We start from the raw sequence: 21,294 nt of genomic DNA, 5'->3' as shown, positions 1-21,294 counted from the left end.
TGTGGTCTAGGGCAAGTAGCTTAACCTCACGAGACTCACTTTCCTCCTCTTCAACAGACATTACATGGCAACACATAACCAGCAAGTTTGTGAGGTTTCAGATAATGTCTATAATCTTGGCAGGTAAGAAGTACTCAAAATGTAGTTATGTTCATGATGCTATTGGCCAAGGCAAATTAGGGAAAGCTGGAGTTTCAGACCAGGACCCACCCTAGTCAGTCTGTGAGCTGCAGCCTGGGGCAAAGGAGACCATTTTAAAGGGGCTTTCCTTGAAACATGTCTCTCCAGGCCTCCTCCTGGACCTGGGAAGAGGCAAGAGAGTGAAACAGGGCTCTTAGGCAAACTGTTGAAGCGCACCAGATTTCTTAACGCCAGGCGAACATCCAAAAGATCAAAGGATACAGGACCGACGGAGCAAATATTGATTTATTACCTTAAGTTGTAGGCATTTATGAAACAAGAGAGAGGCGCAGGGGGAGTCCAAGGCTAACCACTGCCCGAGGTTAGCCCAGCGCCCTGACCATGTGGGATCCGATGCCTCCGCAGAAGCAGAGAAGGAGCTCCCATCCGTTCAGATAGCAAGATTCCTGCAGAGAGGACAACCGCCGGCCCTAAGTCAAGTTCGCTCTGCCTGCCCCGCCTCCAGCTCCCCCTCCCACTCAGCTAATGCCCACGGTCAGCAGCCCCACGAGCAGCTTCCACGTGGCGAGGTGGTTCTCCCCTGGCACGTGCCCTGGTCAGCCACCTTGACGGAAGAGGCGGAGGGAGACTTCTGCCAGCTCGCCTTGGCTGTGCTGACCGCCCACCCCGGCCCCTGGCGGGTTTCGGGCTTGGCTTCCTCTTGCCCTGGGGGCCTGGGGACAACACTCTGGCTCTCTTCTTGGTACCAGGCCTTTGAGATGCCTTCCTGCTGCTTGTGGGAGAAGCTGGCTCCTTGGAGGCGCCTTTCTGAGACGAGGCCCGCTCCGGGCTGGAGACTAACGTTGCATTGGAGAATTTTCTAGCAGCTTTCTCCGACTGCTCCTTTAGTAAGTCCAAGACTGTCTCTGGGAAACAAACATTTATGTAGTGAGAAACAGAAATCCTGGAAAGTAACCCTAAGGGAAACACCACCCAGGATACCCACAACGACAGGAGGGTTCTTTAATATAAATTCTTTTCAGGAGCACCTGGCTGACTTAGTGGTAGAGTATGTGACTCTTGATCTCGGGGTTATAAGCTCAAGCCCCATAACTGGCCTTGATCTAAATATACTGCTTTTAATAAGTTCACTCCAGTGATCCATGGCTCTGGAATAGTTAGTCTCCCTCCTCTATCAGCCCTTCCTGAATCCCCACCCTGCCTCTGCCCCCTCTGGGGACCCCTCCGTCCCCCGGGCATCCTTCTCTACCAGAACCTTGGTGCTAGATTTCTTTCTCCATTTGCCTGCACTACATTTAACTCTGGGTTCCTCCAGGTCAGGTTCACTGCTGTAGCCCCAGGGATTAGCACAGTGACCGCTGCAAACTCAGGGCTGAATGAACCATGCCTGACGAACTGATGGATGGACGGAGGACCATGGCAGAAGCACATGTGCACACTCTGCAATGCAGAGACGTAGAGACCGAGCCACAGTCACAGTCCCCATCCAGAGCATAAGCCCTCGGTGGGAAACAGACCTCCCACCCTAGGAGGACTGGAGCGTGTTTGCAGAGGGCACCGTGCCAGCGCCTCGAGGCCAGGGCCTGAGCCTGGGACAGAGACAGACTCACGGGCGAGTGGCCTGAACGGGACACGCTTGCTCTTGGTCTTCACCGGCACTGGCTTGTACTTGCACTTGCCGGGGGGTGCTCGCCTGAAAACAGAGAAAGTAAGGACACAAGATTCTGAGGATGGGACCAGGAAGTCCAGGTCATACATTTGCAAGATTTGGATTCAGCTCTCCTTTATCCAGGGGGATGGGAGAAATGGAGTAGGAAACAGGAGGAGAAAGAACAGGGACCCGGCAGGCTCTTGGGACAGAGTGTAGTGAGGGGTCAGGGGCACAGGCATGGTGACTAAATTAGGTTCAAACTCTGGGGCAAGTAAACCTTGCTAAGCATCAATTTCCACATAGATAAAATAGAAAAAGCAACAGTACCCATCCTTGCAGGAATAAATAAGAGCTGTGTGGGGTGCATGGCTGGCTCAGGCAAGGGACCAACTCTTGATTTCAGCTCAGGTCACGATCTCAGGGTCCTGGGATCGAGCCCCACATCAGGCTCCCTGGAGTCTGCTCCAGATTTCTCTTGCTCCCTCTTCCTCTGCCCCTCCCCCAAAACACATGCAGGCATGCATGCTCTCTCCCCTCAAACAGATGAATAAATCTTAAAAAAAAAAAAAAATAAGAGCTGTGTACTTGGCATATTGAAAGTGACTGATAAGTCATTTGTAAAATTATTTTTTAAAGATTTAAAAAATGACACTCGGCACAGGGCCCAACACGTAACGAGTGCCCCCACAGATGATGATCATGGTGATGACAATGATGTCGGTGATGGGTGATTCCCTTTAAAGAGAATCCCATCAAGAACTGACGGCACAGCCCCCGGGGACTGCCAGCCTCTCTGCCTATTAGAATAAGAACTCCGTCACTGCTGTCTCCTGGGTGCATCTTCTGAAATAAAACAGCCCCTGGAGACAAGGAGCACTTGCGATGCAGAGCAGACATGGAACTTTCGGGCTAGTCCCACTGCCTCCTCCTCTGCCGCCCTTGCTCCAGCTCTGTCTCTCCCTGCTGTCACCCTCATCCCAGGTGGGAAAAAAAAGTAATTTTCTTTATTTAACAGGCACTCACCTAGTGCTTAGGTGCCACGTGAATGCCTCATACATATAACTCACCGAAACCTCATGATAACCCTAGGATCCCCATTTTACAGGGGGAAACTGAGTCACACAAAGATTAAGAAACAGGTGCAAGGTCACACAGCTAGTTGGTAGCAAAGTCAAGTTTTAAGCCCAGGTCCCAGGGTCTGTAACTCTCAAGGAGGGCAAGGAGAAAGGATGGAAGGAAGGGGGTGGGAAATCACACGGAAATGAGTCATTTGCTCCTCAAAATCTGTCATAGGTGCATTCAGAGCCAGCTGGGCCGTGTGCGTAAGCAGAACAGCGTCTGGATCCAGATCCAGACTCTGGAGAAGCTTTGCAGGTCCGTCCAGCTGGACATGATGACCACCGAAGAGAAGGAGAGATGCTGAAATGACCCTGCTCCTCGGTGTCCCTGTCCTGGACCCCCTCTTGCTAGCTGTCCCTCAGGTGATTAAGTTTACTTGGCCAAGCTCAGCTAGCTTCCCCGTGAAGTGACGGCGCGAGCCTGTCCCCCGGGGGTTCTGTGAGCACTAAAGGAGAGCCCACCCACTCGGCACCCAGCACAGTGCCTGGCACACAGCAACAACTCAGTGAGTGTCAGCCTGAGAGAGAGGTGAGCCCGTCGGCATGTCTTCCACGTGGACAGGCTGTAGGTGCTTTATGGCTGCTCTTAGGAGAGAAGGGAGCTCGATTATCCCCCAGCCAAACCAGGAAACTGCCACAGGGCAGACAAAGTGATTCACACAGGAAACCTCTGAGGGGAAAGAGCAGAACTCCCAACCCAGCCACTGTCTGCCACCTGAGGCGTCCGAACTGGGGGCTGGATTGGCTGTCCCCCAAGCATGGGAGACATGCAGACCCGGGGGTGAAGCCAGCCCAGTCCCTAAGTCGCCCCCTCGCAATTCCGCAGGTGCCATTCGGAGAGCGCCTCGGGCCCAGCCTCAGGGACGGAGCTTCTTCCAGGAACCCCCGAGAACATGGAAACCGAGAGCCTGCTGCCCGAGGGAGCAGCCCCGGGCCAGGCCCCTGAGCCTCGACCCACACGCAGCGGCGCCCAATGGCTGAATGTTGTCTGAACACCCCGCCCCCCCCCATAGGACCAGTGTAGCCACACAGGGAACTCTGTCTTCAAGCTGATTTGGGGGGGGAGACTTGCTTGCTTTGGGACAGAATCCAGAGATAAATCCACGCACTGCCCCAGGCCCTCGGGCTGGATCCGCTGCATCTCCCTCCCAGGAGAGTGAGGACCACACGCTGGACACCCTCACAGATGGGAACTGTCCTGTGGCCATTGTCTGGGCAGTTGGTTAGCCTCTGAGAGAGGCTGGCCGAAGAGCAGAAGTCAACGGTATGGAACCCACCAACTGAGTAAATATTGCCACAGAATTCCAGCAAGGGTTGGAACGAGACACTAAGAAACCAGTTTACAGTATTTGCCTAGACCCTCCTACACTGTTGGTAGGAATGCAAGCTGGTGCAGCCACTCTGGAAACAGCATGGAGGGTCCTCAAGAAGTCGAAAATAGAGCTACCCTGTGACCCAGCAATTGCACTACTGGGTATATATCCTAAAGATACAAACGTGGTGCTCCGAAGGGGCACGTGCACCCGAATGTTTATAGCAGCAATGTCCACAATAGCCAAACTATGGAAAGAGCCCAGATGTCCATCAACAGATGAATGGATAAAGAAGATGTGGTACATATATACAATGGAATATTACTCAGCCATCAAAAAAATGAAATCTTGCCATCTGCAATGATGTGGATGGAACTAGAGGGTATTATGCTAAAAGAAATCACAGAAAGACAATTATCATATGATCTCACTCATATGTGGAATCTAAGAAACAAAACAGGAGCACAGGGGAAGGGAGGGAAAAATAAAACAAGACGAAATCAGACAGGAAGACAAACCTTAAGAGACTCTTAACCCTAGGAAACAAACTGAGGGTTACTGGAGGGATAGGGTAACTGAGTGATGGGCATTCAGGAGGGCATGTGGTGTGATTAGCACTGGGTATTATGAAAAACTGATGAATCTCTGAACTCTACCTCTGAAACTAACATACTATATGTTAATTAATTGAGTTTAAATTTAAAATGTTCAAAAAATTAAAAATTAAAAATTAATTAAAAAGTAAGTAAGATGTCCCAGATTTGGCCAATAGGAGCCCTTCAAAGTTAGCACCTACAGAAGAAAATAATCACAATAATATTAAAAATAAATACATAAATAAGATATTTGCCCAGGACCTTGAGATCTCAACCAAACCCAGGGGAGAGGGCAACAGCACTTACTCAGGTGGTCAGAACTATACACCCATTGTCAGATGATCCCAGACAGAAGTTTCCAGAAGCATATTAAAAAACAAAAATAAACAGGATCCACAGGTCTAGACTAGTCATCCAAGAATGGCTCAAGATCCTCATTTCCCACCACAAGAGACCATTTCCCAAATTTTTCATAATTCCTAGACACATAGCCCTCTCCATTTATTTGCCCAATCTGCTTTTTACCTAAAGCAAAGATTTGCTTCATCCATAATTTCTGGTAATTCCTGGGGAGTCAGGATTATTTTCACAGTCTGCCATGAAGATAAGGGCTGATATGGATGCACCTAAGAAGAAAATGAGACCAAAGCTCACCTCGATGGGTCAACAAATTTGTAAATCGATCCGTGCGGTGCATAGGCGCTGGGGTAGGCGGTGGCCAGGAAGTAGAGCTCCCCTGAGAAAACAGGGACAGGCCATCAGTAGGATGGCGGAGACACAGAGCTGGAGGCACAGAAAACCCTCGACATGGGGTTAGAGCCCTGAAATGCAGTGAGCCGCAGGAAGGGAGCCCCAGGAAGGGAACCCCAGAACCCCGACTGACAGCTCGGCCCTCACTGGACTGTGAGCTCCTTAAGGAGAAAGCCCTTCTCTGACCCCCAAAGACTAGCTCAGAGTGCACCCCAACAGACGTGCATTTCTGTTTACGTTCAGTGAACCAAACCAGCTTCCCCTTTATCATCTCTGCTCTAAGAAACTTCGCCTTAACAAATCTCCATTTCCTCCCCCACCTCTTGACTACTACTAAGGATTCCCTGAGAAACCCTGAAATAGCCGTTGACAGGTTAAGGACCATTTATCTGTCACTTTCTGTTGCCCCCTCTTGAGTCCGCTGGCACCAATCCCCACTGCCCCCCTCCCACTTGCTTCTCCCTCCATCTGCACCTTCCTTCCTCGGTCCTTGGGTCCCTCGTTTCCCCTGACCCCTCCCCCCATTCTTCAGACAGTCCTCCTGGCCTTCTCCACACCTCCCAGAAATCACCTCTACCCACAGTCGAGCCCCCCACTCCTCCCACTTCCCCCTGTTTGAACACTCTCTGCTCACGGTCACTACCTCATTCCAGCTCTTCTCACCGTTACCTGCGAGGGACAGGAAAGGATGGGTTGACGAGCCCAACTTCCAAGCTGGAGCCTTCTGACTTTGAATCCTGACAACACCAGCTGCTAGCTGTGTTGTCTCAGGCAACCTCTCAACTTGTGTAACCCTCCCATTATTAATTCATCTGTCAAATGGGGCTAATAATACCTCACGTGATTATTAGGGATTAAGTTAGAAAGTGATGGGGCACCTGGGTGGTTCAGGCGGTTAAGCATCCGACTCTTGGTCTCGGCTCAGGTCATGATCTCAGGGTCCTGAGACGGAGCCTCACACGGGCCTCCGCACTCAGCGGGGGGGTCTACTTGAGGATTCTCTCCCTCCCTCTCCCTCTGCTTCTCAACCCCCCCAAATAAATAAATAAATCTTTTTAAAAATTTTAAAAACTATGATCGGCATTACTCTTACCATCTTACTTCTTCACGCCATAATACTTATGCCACTGCATTGAACTGAGCTCACTTGTATGCTCTCCCTCAACCTCATGGAAGTAAATGTCTACTAAACTGCTAACTGGAAAAGCCTAGAATTTCAGACAGCTCGGAGTGATTCCCACAACCTTCTTCCTTGAATTAGTGGAGGACAGTGACCCATGTTTGTCCCATGCTGAATGTGAGGCCTCCGGTCTTCATGGAGCCCCCACACACAGCTTCCTAATAAACTCTGGATTTCGGGTCCTCACCAACTATATCATCACCTTGCCCTGTAAGGGGTCTGAGGCATTAAGATGCACCCCACCCTAGAGCCGGTTTGCCTCCTCTGATTGGAAAGCCCAGGCACTGTCCATTTGATAAAAAGAGGGGTCTAGCAAGTGTCTGCATGTCCATGGGGTGACATCACACAGGAGCCCCTCTAGCCCATGCAAAGAATTCCTGCTCTAATTGAAAACCCCACACTGTGGCGTAGTCCCTCCACAACACCAGTTTATGTGAATTATATGGCCTAAACACGCCATAGACTTCTCATTGTATTTTTAGGGGAAAACAATGCTAGAAGTGAATTTCATGTGTCATGTCCAACTGACAATTTTAAAAATATATTTGAGGACCAAAAACGACTACCCCAAAAATCTGTAATATGCCATGCCAAACAAAACGCACGGCGGATGTAAACTTAGTGCAAGCATTAGTACTTGGACCAGCCCTCTTGAGAATGTGACTGACATTCAGAAATCCAACCCATCAGGACCCACCCAGCAAGGGGCGGCCCCGCCTCCTGCCCCGCCCTCCACAGTCACTTCTTTATACCAGCTGTCAGCTAGAAAAACCTGGAAGTACACCGCAGTACTGGAGGTTCAACCAAAAAGGACATGTCTACGGCGTGGTGACTGATAACAAAATAATGAAATACTCAGATCTAAAAATATGTCCTTAAGTGGGAAAGGCTAGGACACGAGCAGAAAATCTGAATTACTCCATGCAAACACACCAGACCAAGCAACGTGGGAAGAAAATAACTTGCCTCAGGGCACCTGGGTAGCTCAGTTGGTTAAGTATCTGCCTTCGACTCAGGTCATGATCCCGGGGTCCTAGGATCAAGCCCTACCTCAGGCTCCCTGCTCAGCGGGGAGTCTGCTTCTCCCCCTCCCTCTGCCCCTCTCCTGCTTATGCTCTCTCTCTCTCTCTCTCTCTCTCAAATATATAAAATCTTTAAAAGAAAAAAGAAAAGAACTAGTCTTGAAAACAGCCTTCCTCGCTTTAGGGCCATTTCGGGCGGTCTGGCTTGGGAACAACACCCTGGCAGGTCCACTTGATAAAATTCAGCCAAGGACACTCAGTCTTGCTGGCCAGACGTACTGACTGGTATTTAAAAGCTCCCTGTTTTCTCCTGTGAGAAGCCGACAGGCACAGCAAACCAAACCACCCAAGCCAAGGTTTCCGAGGCCTTCTGAGAAGGAGCAAGCAGCAGAAGACAGCAGCCCAGGATGCCCGGGCAGACCCACCTCTGGGGCTCCAGGGGGCCCCAGCCTGGAGGGGCTCTGGCAGGACAGACGCCCCACCAGGCCTCGGGCTTTTCCCGTCATCCTCCTTCCACGGAGCACCATCCTGCCAGCCTGTGGTTTCTCTCCCTTTTTATATGTTTGGACTTCCAATTTGGAACTCACTTAGACTTTCTCTATTGAGAATGCTTGAATTCTCTCGAATATCCTCCGTTCCTCTAAAACATTCATGTCAAACGATAAGCTAGGAAAATGTCCAAGAGCTGACTGGATTTCCGTGTGTCTTGCTCAAGTGAAGGTCTGGCACCGTCACCCCATGACTCAGAACGGAAAGAAGCCCCATACTGAGGAAACCTTCAAGGCTCTGGTTCACCCTCACAGAGAAGCCCCAGGTCTGGAAGGGGCCCGGAGAGACCCTGTCGTTCTCTTCTGAGACCCCAAGCATGGCTAGATGCAGCGCCAAATACCAAAGAGATCACAGGCCCTGTCCTCCTCACACACACAAAAATATTATCTTTCAAAATGTAACCAACTTAAGTAAAGCTGAAATTAAAAATCCATTTTCTGATTACAGAATTTGAGGCAATTTAGCAGAGCAAAGTCTCTGTCTTTCATACACACACACACACACACACACACACACACGCTTTGCTTTGCTAACGCCCTTAATAAACACCTCATCTGTCTAGCAAATAAATAGCCTCCCACTGAGCTGTCTACCCTTTTAACAGAGATCTCTCAGGGAAGAAATTCTCCCTGGCTCACTCCCAGCACTGGCCTCACAGACTCCGGCAGGGTGAGGAAAGGCCCAGTGAGGGACTGATCACCAGAGGCGCTCCCTCCCAGGCAGCACCAGGAGGGTAAACACCAGCGTCCACCACATCTGCCCCACTACTGGCCCCACCCACGTTCCTGTGATCACAGATCAGAATCCAGTCAGGGAGGAGGACATGAATCTCCTTCATGGTCAAAAGACCGAAAGACCAAACTATAGACCCTGATTTGCCCCACACAGTGAGGTGTGGGCCTCGGTCAAGAAGGGGTAGGTTAGCAAATTCCGTCTGTTGCCTCAATGGCGAAATAAGCATAATCATTACATCATGGGGATGCTGTAGTTATTAAATAACATAAAAAATGTAAAGTAAATAAAAAGTAAATAAAAAGCTGACCATGGCGCCCCTGGGTGACTCAGTCAGTTAGGCATCCAACTCTTGATTTTGGCTCAGGTCATGATCTCACGGTTGTGAGATCAGTTCCGAATTAGGACTCTGTGCTGAGTGTGGAGCCTGCTTAAGATTCTCTCTCTCGGGCGCCTGGGTGGCTCAGTGGGTTAAAGCCTCTGCCTTCGGCTCAGGTCATGATCCCAGGGTCCTGGGATCGAGCCCCGCATCGGGCTCTCTGTTCATCGGGGAGCCTGCTTCCTCCCTCTCTCTCTCTCTCTGCCTGCCTCTCCACCTGCTTGTGATCTCTGTCTGTCAAAAAAATAAAAATAAAATCTTTAAAAAAAAAAAAAGATTCTCTCTCTCATGTCTCCCTCTGCCCCTCCCCACTGTACATTTTCCCTCTCTCTTAAAAAAAAAAATTAAATGGTAGTAAAAAATAGATGTAGCTGTTATTTAAATAACAATAGTAAGAATAATTATTATGCAAATGTCAGTTCACAATGCCTGTGATGATTTAAGTTCTAAAAAGCAGAAACAGCATAACCCTGGACATTTGTTACCTGCTTCATCTTCAGCAAAAGAGATGATAAATTTGCTGTAGGTGCTGATCAGCCCTGGGAAGGCACAGGACGCAGTGCTGCCGAGGCAAATGTCCCGTTTCTTCCATTTCTTGGTTTTTCTATCTTCCTGCAAAGCCATAAGTCGACTAGATGAAAAATAAAACCTTTATTATAAGAATCCATATTTTCACCCTGCAAAATATTCTTCCTCCTTCCCTAGGAGATTAACACCTAGCCTCTCCCAGGAATCAAAAAGCTGCTTCAGAGATACCTGGGTCACCCGCTGTCCCTAGCTGGAGCAGCTCATCTTCTATCATAAGAGGAGTCTGGGGCCCCAAGAAAGTTGCACTGCTACAAAAAAACTAATGCAATTTCTATTAGTTTGTGACCTTTGGCTACATCTTCAACGGCTACGCCTCAGTTCCCTCATCTGTAAAGTGAATTTACCGCGGACCAAAGTTGCAAAGGTTAAGTAAGATAATATACATGAATAACTCCCCGGTGTGCCTAGGACACAGTAAGGACCCCAAAACTGGTAGCTGCTTTTGTTATTATGTCTATGTAGTCATCTGTCTGACCTAAAAGCAGGTTTTTAGAATAAAAAGAAAAGGAAGAAGGGTCAACTGGGGTGTCATATGAAACTCTTTTTTTCACATGAAACATTTTATAGATCAGAGATGCTCAATCCCAGTGATTCTGGTGCATGGACTTTGACTAAGAATCACTGAATATCAACCAAGGAGATGGTGGGAACTGTGGGAAAAACAAAGAACCATTAAATCCCAAAGACCTAACAAGCGATGATAAAGAAACTGACCAATTACTGGCTGTTCCCCAGCTCTGGAACTCAGTATTGCAGTATGAAAATCCTACTATCCTTTCTGACGAAGATGGGGTAATTTTACCCTCACACCTTAAACAGTCAAAAGCCTAGGGGTGCCTGGGTGGCTCAGTGGGTTAAAGCCTCTGCCTTCGGCTTAGGTCATGATCTCAGGGTCCTGGGATTGAGCCCCGCATCGGCCTCTCTGCTCAGCAGGGAGCCTGCTTCCCTTCCTCTCTCTGCCTGCCTCTCTGCCTACTTGTGATTTCTGTCTGTCAAATAAATAAATAAAATCTTTAAAAATATATATTAAAAAAAAAACAGTCAAAAGCCTAGATAAAAATAAATAAATAAATAAAGCCTAGATAATATAGAGAGACAATTTTTAAAAGACACTGGAAATCAGCCAATGAAGGACTACATTTCCTAACACATGGAAAACAAGGTAAATCCTAAATTGTTCCCAGCTTACTACCTTGAGTAAGTTTCCAGCACAAGGATGGAAAACACAGGCGGAACCAGCAGACTCCTTAAGCTGAAAAGATAGGGATGAGAGTCCAGGAAGACCTATGGAGGAAGAGTCTGCAGGACAGACTTTGGAGAGAAGAGGGGGCTGCAGAGAATAGGCCCCAGAGAGCTGCAAAGTGTCTCCCTTGAGTATCCATCACGGCACTTAACAGCACATACATGTGAGGGAACCACCTACATCAGGGGAAAGAATTAGAAAGGAAAGTACTTGGCACTTACTCAGGTTCAGGTATAGTGTAAGGATAATTCACAGAGCATTGGGAAGAGTTTCTAGCAAAGTCCTGCTTCAGTATTATCTAAACGAGAAGGAAAAAAGAGGATGGGGAAACAAAAACTATTTGAAAAAAATTACAGCCAAGATTTTTCCAGATTTGATGTAAACTATAAACTCACAAATCCAATTAGTGCAACCAAATCCAAGCACAAAAAATATGACAAAAACTACACCAATATATATCATAATAAAATTCCACAAAACCAATGATAAAATCTCAAAAGTGGCCAGAGAAAACCTGACATGATAAATATGGAGGAACAAATATAAGGATGACAGCAGATTTCTCATTGGAATTAAGGCCAAGCAGAAGATAACGGACAACATTTTTAAAGAATTAAAGAAAGAATATGTCAACATAGACTTCTTTTTTAACAAGGAAGGGGGAAAAAAGACAGCAAAAGCAGAAAGAATTCATCGCCAATGAATCCATTTTTCAAAAAATTGTAAAGGAAGTTCTTCAAGCGTTAAAAAAAATGACATCCCCAGAAGGAAATATGCACAAAGTAATGAGGAGTATTAAAAATGGAAACTGTATTTGTTTCTTACCACCACTGTAACATATCACCACAACCTGGGGGCTTAAATCAACCCATACTTATTCTCTTACAGGTTTGGAGGCCAACATCCTGAAATGGTTTCTACTGGGTCAAAATCAAGGTGTTGGCAGGGCCGCACTCCCTTCAGAGGCTCTAGAAGAGAATCAATTTCCTTGCCTCTTCCAGCTTCCAATGTTGTCCTCATGTCTTGTCCTCATGTCCTGTCTTGTCCTCATGTCTTGACTCATGGGCTCACCACACCGCTTCTGTTGTTACCCTGACTTCTATCTCTTCTGTCTTCAAATTTCCTTCTACTTCCTTCTTCCAATCGTATTTGTGAGTATATTTAGGACCCACCTAGATAATCCAGGGTGATCTCCCAAATCAAACACAGTCTCTTTGTGACCACAATCAAACTAAATTATAAATCAATAGCACAAAGACCTCAGGAAAACTTCAGATATTTGGAAACTAACACACTTCAAACCAACTGGTGAGAAGGTACGTCCAAGCGAAATTAGAAAATATTTTTAACTGAATGAAAATGAAAACACAATATATCAAACTTTATGGGATCCCATTAAAGCAGGATTTGAGGAGAAATTCAGAGTACTAAACTTATGTATTAGGAAAAAATGACAGTCTCGAGGTACCTGGGTGGCTCAGCTGCTTGGACATCCAACTCTTGCTTTCAGCTCAGGTCATGATCTTATAAGTTGTGGGATCAAAGCCCTGTGTAGGGCTTCTCGCACAGCGGGGAGTCTGCTTAAAACATTCTCTTCCTCTGCCCTTCCCCCCATTCCCCATAGCTCACTCTCTGTCTCTCTAAAATAAATAAATCTCTAAAAAAAAGAACAAAAAAAGGGGCACCTGGTTGGCTCAATGGGTTAAGTCTCTGCTTTCGGCTCAGGTCATGATCCCAGAGCCCTGGGATCGAGCCCCACATTGGGCTCTCTGCTCAGCGGAGAGCTTGCTTCCTCCTCTCTCTCCACCTGCTTCTCTGCCTACCTGTGATCTCCCTCTGTCAAATAAATAAATAAAATCTTTTTAAAAAATTAAAATAAAATAAATAAATAAAATAAAAAACAAAAAAAACAAAAAAAAAAGTAAGCAAAAAATGGCAGTCTCAACTCAGTGACCATAGTTTCCATCCTGAAGTGGCATAATGTTATTTAATGTGGACTCGGATTAGCTGTAAATGTATATTGCAAACTCTAGGCAACCACTGAAAAAGAAAAAAAAAAGTAGAACTGACATGCTGAAAAAGGGAAGAAAATGGAATTATATAGAGTGCTCAGTTAAATCCACAAAAGGCAGACAAAGAGTGGAAGACAAAAATAGAATAAGGAATAAAGGCGACAAATAGAAAGCAGTAATAAATATGGGAGATATGAATCCAACTATGTCCATAACCACGTGGAATGTTAATGGTCTAAATGCACCAATTAGAAGACAGAAGAAATAATGGGGATCCCTGGGTGGCTCAGTTGGTTAAACCTTGACTCTTGATTTTGTCTCAGGTCGTGATCTCATGGTCCTGAGACTGAGGCCCCACGTCGGTCTAAACACAGCATGGAGTCTGCTTGCCCCTCTTCCTCTTCTCCTTGACCTGCTCTCACTCTCTCTCAACCTCTCTCAAATAAATGAATAAATAGAATCTTTTTTTTAATCTTTTTTTAAAAGATTTTATTTATTCATTTGACAGAGATCACAAGTAGGCCCGGAGGCAGGCAGAGAGAAAGGAGGAAGCAGACTCCCTGCTGAGCAGAGAGCCCGATGTGGGGCTCCATCCCAGGACCCTGGGATCATGACCTGAGCTGAAGGCAGAGGCTTAACCCACTGAGCCACCCAGGCACCTATACATTTTCTACAAGAAAACTTTAGGCCTTGATGACTTCACCTGGAAGAAACATGTAAAGAAGAAATAATACCTATTTTAACAAACTCTTCTGGACAACTGAAGAGGAAGAGACACTCTCCAGCTCATCCTAATAAACCCTGCATTATCCTGACACCAAAATCTGGCAAAGATATTACAAGAAAGAAATCCCTTTCATGAACACAGATGCAAAATTTTCCAACAACATGTTAGCAAATCCAATCCAACAATATATTAAAAGGAAAATACATCATGACCAAATGGTATTTATTCCAGAAATGCAAGACTGCTTCAATGATTTAAAAAAAAAAAAAGCAATCAATGTAATTCACTATATTAAAAACTAAAAATGAGAAAACCACATGATTGTCTCACAAGATGCAAAGATGCATTTGCATCTTGCATTTTGCATTTGCATTTGCAAAACATAACATCCATACTTAATACAAATTCTCAGTGAACTAGGAACGGAAGGAAAACTTCTTCACCTAATAGATGGCATGGACAAGTACCTACAACTGACATCATACTCACTGGTGAAAATGGAAACCTTCTAACCAACATTGTACTGAAGTTTAAGAAGAAGCATTAAGTCAAGAGAGTAACAATAAAAGCCTTAAAATTCAGGAAAAGAAAAAGTAAAAGTATCTATATTCATAGACAAAATGATCTTCTTCATAGAAAATCCAACAGAATCTACACACACACACACACACACACACACACACACACACACACAAACACAGGCCAATTGAGCTAATAAGAGTTTGGCAAGGGGGCACCTGGGTGGCTCAGTCGTTAAGTGTCTGCCTTTGGCTCAGGTCATGATCCCAGGGTCCTGGGATCGAGCCCCGCATCGGGCTCTCTGCTCAGCAGAGAGCCTGCTTCTCCCTCTCCCTCTCCCCCTGCTTGTGTTCCCTCTCTCATTGTCTCTCTCTGTCAAATAAATAAATAAAATCTTAAAAAAAAAAAAAGTTTGACAAGGTTGCTGGATACAAGCTACACACACACACACACTTAAATATATATAATAAATACATAATAAATGTGTAGTAAAAAACTGGAAATAGCCAAAACAGGAGACTCCATGAATAACTGCTGTTATATTCATGCACTTGAATATTACAAAGCAATAAAGAAAGAAGCTGATACATGTGACAACGGAGATGAATTTCACTGATGTTACTGAATGAAAGAAACCATACATGTACAAAAAAAGAATGCATATACACGATTCCATTTATACTAAATTCCAGAAGCAAAATTAACATGATGGGAGTGGTTACCTCTGGCCCAAGTGTGTGTGTGTGTGTGTGTGTGTGTGTGTGAGAGAGAGAGAGAGAGAAAGGGGTGGTACTGACAAGCAACAGGCAAGAAGGAACCTTCCAGAGTGATGGAAATGTTCTGCATCTTAACATAGTTACAAGTGTATATATTGTAAAACTTTATCCAACTCTGCTCGTAGAGACTTTGTCTCACCACATGTAGTTTGTTTCTCAATAAAAATGCTGCAATAAAAGAAATGAAAGAAGATACCAATCCTTTCTTACCCACTCATGAAGTCCCCAAAGATGTAGAGGCCATTGAGATTTGGGGATTCACACCCACGGTAGACATATCCTCCAGTGACTGACTTCCCCACTGCATGACCATAAGCATAGATTGGCAGAATGTCACCTGCCCACGAACAAAGAGAGTGTCACAGCTAAAGATTGAGACCTTCAGGGCCTGGGTGGCTCAGTGGGTTAAGCATCTGACTCTTGATTTCGGCTCAGGTTTTGATCTCGGGGTCCTGAGATCAAGCCCCTGTCAGACTCCACTGAACACGGAGCCTATCGGATTCCTTTTCCCTCTCCTACTGCTCTCCCCCCAACCCTGCTCATGCACACACACACACACACACACACACGCTTTCTCTCTCTCTTAAAAAAAAAAAAAAAATTTAGGGGCGCCTGGGTGGCTCAGTGGGTTAAAGCCTCTGCTTTCGTCTCGGGTCATGGTCCCAGGGTCCTGGGATCGGGCCCCGCATCGGGCTCTCTGCTCGGCGGGGAGCCTGCTTCCCTCTCTCTCTCTGCCTGCCTCTCTGCCTCCTTGTGATCTCTGTCTGTCAAATAAATAAAATATTTTTTTAAAAAAATTTAGAGCTTCAATGAGGAAGATGGGGCTTTCCAATGTAGTTGCCTGATTGAGTGGAGAATGCTTTCTCTCTTGGTCTTTGGAAGGGCAGGCAGCCAAGAGAATCACGCTTATTTTTCTCAACACACCAACCACAATATTTGTGAGCTTCCCCTTTGACTGGCCTCTGCAAGCCAAAAGGAAGCCAAAGACTCCCCTACCTGTGAGGCAGTGACCTGAGAACCCACACACCTAAGTGTATCCCCTGGGCTGACAGTACCATGGCAGGTACTCAGGTTCAAGGATCTGAAAACCTTGTGAGGGGCTCTAAGACTCCTTTGCAACTTATGAGGATCAAAACGATTCAGCACCACTGATTAAAAAAACAGCTGAAAAGCACATCTTGATGGGCTGTACCACCGGATTGCATATGGAATGCCATCTCAGTGGGCTGGGCCACATGGGAATAAGTGAAAAACACAGAGCCACCAACTTTCCTCTGCTAGTGGTTCTCAAAGTAGCCTAAAGACCCTGTGGGTAACGGATCTAAAATAGAGATTCCTCGGTCAATCCCAGTCCCCAAACCCAGCCAAGACCTGAATGCATCAGGTCAACAAGCACTAACCCAACGTGTTTCCAGTGCCTGTGAATGGAGGGCCAACCTGGAAGCTGGATCCCACAGGCCGTAAACAAAGACCCCGGAGTGACCCGCAGGACAGAACTCCCAGGTCAAACTCCCCATCTCCACCTCCAACCCCCTCCGTTCACTCCAGAAATCACCCAGAGAACTTCTGACTTACCCAAAGAGGCATTGTGACAAAGCTTCCTGTCGTAACACTCAAACCCTTCCTTGGCCCGCCAGCCGTAGTTCCCGCCTTTCACAATGATGTCAACTTCTTCAAACCTATTTTGTCCCACGTCCCCACAGAACATCCGGCCTCGGCCCCGGCGCGTGACAGGGTCCCCTCGGTCCACGGCACAGCGCCACATGTTTCTGACCCCATAGGCATACACCGCGGGGTGGGCCCCTGGCTCGGCCACGAACGGATTGTCTGGGGGCACTCGGTATGGTCTGCCGTCTGAGCCTGCCCTGTTCACGTCGATCCTTAACACCTTCCCCAGCAGGGAACTTCTGAAAGAAAGAAGGCGGGGGAACAGGCACAGGATAAACACGCAGAAATGGACTGCCGGATCATTGGCGAGTTTTATTTGTTCTGTTTTCGAAGCCTCCCCATACTGTTTTCCAGATCAGCTGCAAATTGTGCATTTCCACCAACAGTATACGAAGTTTTCTGCATCTTCAGCAACACTTGCTGTCTTTGTGTTTGGTTTTTTTTGAGGGGGGGGGGCGGGTGGAGGGAGCTAAAGAGCCATCCTAATGGATAGGAGGTGACATCTCATTGGAGTTTTGATTTACACTTCCCTGATGAGGACTGACACTGAGCATCTTTTCATACACCTGTTGGACATTTGTTAACCAGATGAGTAAGTTCTGGAGATCTGCTGTACATCTGTCCCTATAATTAACAATACTGTATTTACACCTACAATTCTTTTATGCTTAAATTTTTTTAAGAGGGTAGAATTTGTGTTAAGTGTTCAAAATTTAAAACTAAATAATAAAATATAAGATAAAATAAAATAGCACGAGACCATAGAATGCCCAGGAGGACCTACTGATAGTCAGTGCCAAACAACTACTAAGAATCACATAGGAACACAGGGTTTTTAAAAGATATATACACATGTATACAAGATCTATACATAAAATCATGTCTGTACAAGACACATAGATAAACTGACTCATGCAAAATGTTAAGACTTGGGTCACCTGGGTGGCTCAGTCATTAAGCATCTGCCTTGGGCTCACGTCATGACCCCAGGATCCTGGGATGGAGTCCCACATCAGGCTCTGCTTGGTGGGAGGCCTGCTTCTCCCTTTCTCACTCCCCCTGCTTGTGTTCCCTCTCTCACTGTCTCTCTCTCTCTCTGTCAAATAAATAAATAAAATCTTAAAAAACACCAACAAAAAAAATGTTAAGACTTGCCAAGTTTTGGCTCAGGGAGAACGAGAAGGCAAAAGTCTGATGGGATCCTGGCCCATTCGACCCTGAGCAAGCAAGTTGCAGCTCCAATTTTTAAAATGTTTTCGATGAGATGGTTTCTCTCAGGTTGGGTTTAACGCTATGAATTTTTTTTTTTTTTTTCATATGAAACACTCATGAATGTGCCCATCATCCTTGTAGCGAGGCCATGCTTATCTTTTCTGGAGCGTTCTGATTTTAGTACACGTGCTGCCAAAGTGGGCACTAACACTATGAATTTTTAAAAGGAGTTGGTTTATTCTTCCTCACAGAGCACTGTGGTCACAGAAAGGACAGAGCTTTCCGGAGGCTCTGCCACTGACTGCGGCCTCTGGGCCTCAGTTTCCTCATTTGTAAAACAGGCTAGAGAAAGATGACCTCACAGTGTAGTTGTGGTTGTAAGGGCTAAATGAGTTACCTTGCCTGTAGCAGGTGACTCAATTCCCAACAGTAGGCATTTAACAAATGTTAGCTCTTGATTATTTTTTTTTAAAGATTTCTTCATGTATTTGAGGGGGGTACGGACGGAGGGAGAGAGACAAGCAGACTCCCCACCTGAGCTGAAATCAAGAGTCAGCCACTTAACCGACTGAGCCACCCAGGCACCCCCATTAGCTCTTGACTACTTTAACTTCAATATTTTATTACCAGGGATAATGAGCACTCAAGTACTTGTTGTTACAAAGGACATCAGGATCAGGGGCTTTTATCTAGGTCAGCCCAGACTCCCCTGGGCTCTTGACCAGCTTGTCTGACTTTGAATTTTGGTTCTGCCACTTACTTGCTGTGTGACCTTAGGCAAGCTACTTTATTCCTCTGTGCTTCTATCTTCCCATCAGTGAAATGACTATCATAATACCTACACTTCATAGGAGTCCTCCCTTCCATTGTGTCTCTGAAGTGACTCCCATACCAGGCACTATTTGAGGTGGTGGGGACACATCAATTAACAAATAGATAAAAACCCCTGCCCTCATGGGATGTTAGAATTATGTTCTTGGGGCACCTGGGGGGCCCAGTCAGTTAAGCATCCAACTCTTGGTTTCGGCTCAGATAGTGAGATCGAGCCCCACGTCAGACTTTACGGTCAGCACAGAGTCTGCCGGAGTTTCTCTCTCCCTCTGTCCCTCCCGCTCTGTCTCCCTTGCTCTCTAATAAATAAATAAACAGAATTACATTCTTCAATATGCACAAGGTATTCAAAACAGTACCTGACACACAGTAAGCATTCAACATATATTGCGTATTAACTATCTTCTCACATGTCTCCAGGGCCTAGCACAGAGCCCGGAGCGCGGCACTCAATAACATCACTGAGTTGAACTGAAATGTGTAAGATCTTGGTGAGGTAAATAATGTCACGCACTTAGTACATACTGAACACGCTGAATTCGTGTCCCCATAGCGCTCTGAGAGTTACACTGAGCATCCACAGTATTACTTTCCAGAATACACCGTGCCTGAAATTCACAGGACAGAAAACCAAATGTTTCTCCCATGTGCCTCAACAGAAGAGGCTACATCTTGCAGTACGTGATTTGGGTTTGACCCTCCTGAGACTCCATCTCAGCAAAAACATCCCAAGGGCTCACCCTAAAGGGAGAGGGGCCCAGATCCACCCAGCTTACTTGTTCTGAGCATTTCCAAACTTGCCGAAGGGATCCCCAGCTTGTCCTCCATCCCCAGTGAAAATGTACATGTAGCCATCCACACCAAAAAGAAGTTGTCCGCCGTTATGATTTGAGGCTGGTTCTTCTATCTCCAAGATGACTCTGGAAGGAAAAGAAACCGTGCATTAGGTTTTGATATGAGGTAAAACTGCATCCTTTTTTAATACCCAGAAATGACTGGTCCAAGTCAGCCAAGACCTGCTTCAGAGTTTCCAAGAATCACAAAGCTTGGAGCACTAAGATTCCCCTTATTTCCCAGTATGACTCCTTCATGGATCATTTTTCTTTCCTGTCATGATTTCATGAGTTGTAGACACAGCCGGAGTAATAATCACCCTTTTCTGGGCCTTACTCTCTGGCTCTACCAGAACTCTTAATCCTTTCCTTTGGGCAACCCAACAGGACTTAATCTGTCAGTTAGGTGCCCATTTCAATCCCCCAACCTCGCTGTTTGGGACAAGAGACACGAGGCAGAAAGAACAAGAAGGAAAAAAGACAGACTGGTAGGGTGGCAAGACCACGAGCTTGGAGTGACAGAATTAAGTCCCTCACCAGACCACGCATCTAAGGCTCTAGAGTTTTGTGCCACAGCTTCCTGTAAGGATAATATCCATGTTCAAGGCAAAGGGCCTGGAATTCAATGACCACACAATAAGCAGAGGCCACTATTACATCTAATACGTTGATATTATCTATAATCATTTCTCAGACCCTTGTGGCTGCAAGTCTACCATCTCCCTACTGATGACTCCTTGGTCAGTATTATAAGCTAGTGTCTCTAAAACCAGAAACGTGTCCCTTTATCATCTTAGAGGACGCACTGGCATTATTTTGGAGCACAGTACGGAGTTGCCCATTCTCATGGGCATGTCTCACCTTTCTGATCTGGGGTCAGCTTTGTTGGGATCAGCCCGAGAAGCCTTCATCTCACTAATCCGGATCTTTTCTATCTTCTTCTTGCCCAGACATGAATAATAAATATAGAACTTCCGGTTGCGGCGGAATCTGGGATGAAAAGCCAACGCCAAGAAGCCTCTCTCATCCCCTACCCAGGGAGTAGTCAACACGATCTTCTTGAGGTCCAAGAAGGGTTGTTCCAGGCGACTCCCATCAGGCAGGTAGACCCATACCACGCCCACCTGCTCGGCCACAAAGAAGCGATGGGTGCCGTCCCCAGCGTGGACCATGGAGACCGGGTTCTTCAGCCCATTGGCCACCTCGGTCAGGCAGAGCTGCAGGCAGCCCTGCTGGTCCTCGGCCACCACACCCAGGTTGCGGTTGAGATGGTCATTCCTCAGGACATTAGGGAAACAATAGTCCTCGTCAGGAAGGTTGAGGAGGTGGCAGAAATGGGCACCATCCTTTTCACGTGAGCCCTGCAGGCGACGGTCATTGGTCAGTAAGGAGATGGCAGAGTGACAGCTGGAATGGAATGCGGAGCAGTAGTCAGAGCAGAGGCCAGGAAGGTT

The 21,294-nt window shown here is 46.5% G+C and overlaps 1 protein-coding gene across 1 annotated transcript; it reads right to left on the bottom strand.

Moving 5' to 3' along the window:
- Positions 1 to 408: 408 nt before the first annotated feature.
- HHIPL2 (HHIP like 2) lies at positions 409 to 21,012 on the bottom strand (the record flags this gene model as incomplete). Its single annotated transcript, XM_080824141.1, has 8 exons — positions 409 to 1,046; positions 1,752 to 1,834; positions 5,474 to 5,555; positions 9,917 to 10,062; positions 15,507 to 15,633; positions 16,872 to 17,203; positions 19,784 to 19,927; positions 20,702 to 21,012. 8 exons carry the CDS (start codon positions 21,010 to 21,012, stop codon positions 664 to 666), a joined length of 1,608 nt encoding a protein of 535 aa, XP_080680267.1. The 3' UTR covers positions 409 to 663.
- Between the last annotated feature and the right edge of the window lie 282 nt (positions 21,013 to 21,294).

Source organism: Martes martes (genome assembly GCF_963455335.1).
Source record: "Martes martes genome assembly, chromosome: 15".
NCBI lineage: Eukaryota > Metazoa > Chordata > Mammalia > Carnivora > Mustelidae > Martes > Martes martes.
Note: the sequence above shows the minus strand (reverse complement) of the source record. Positions and strands in the feature narration are given on the sequence as shown.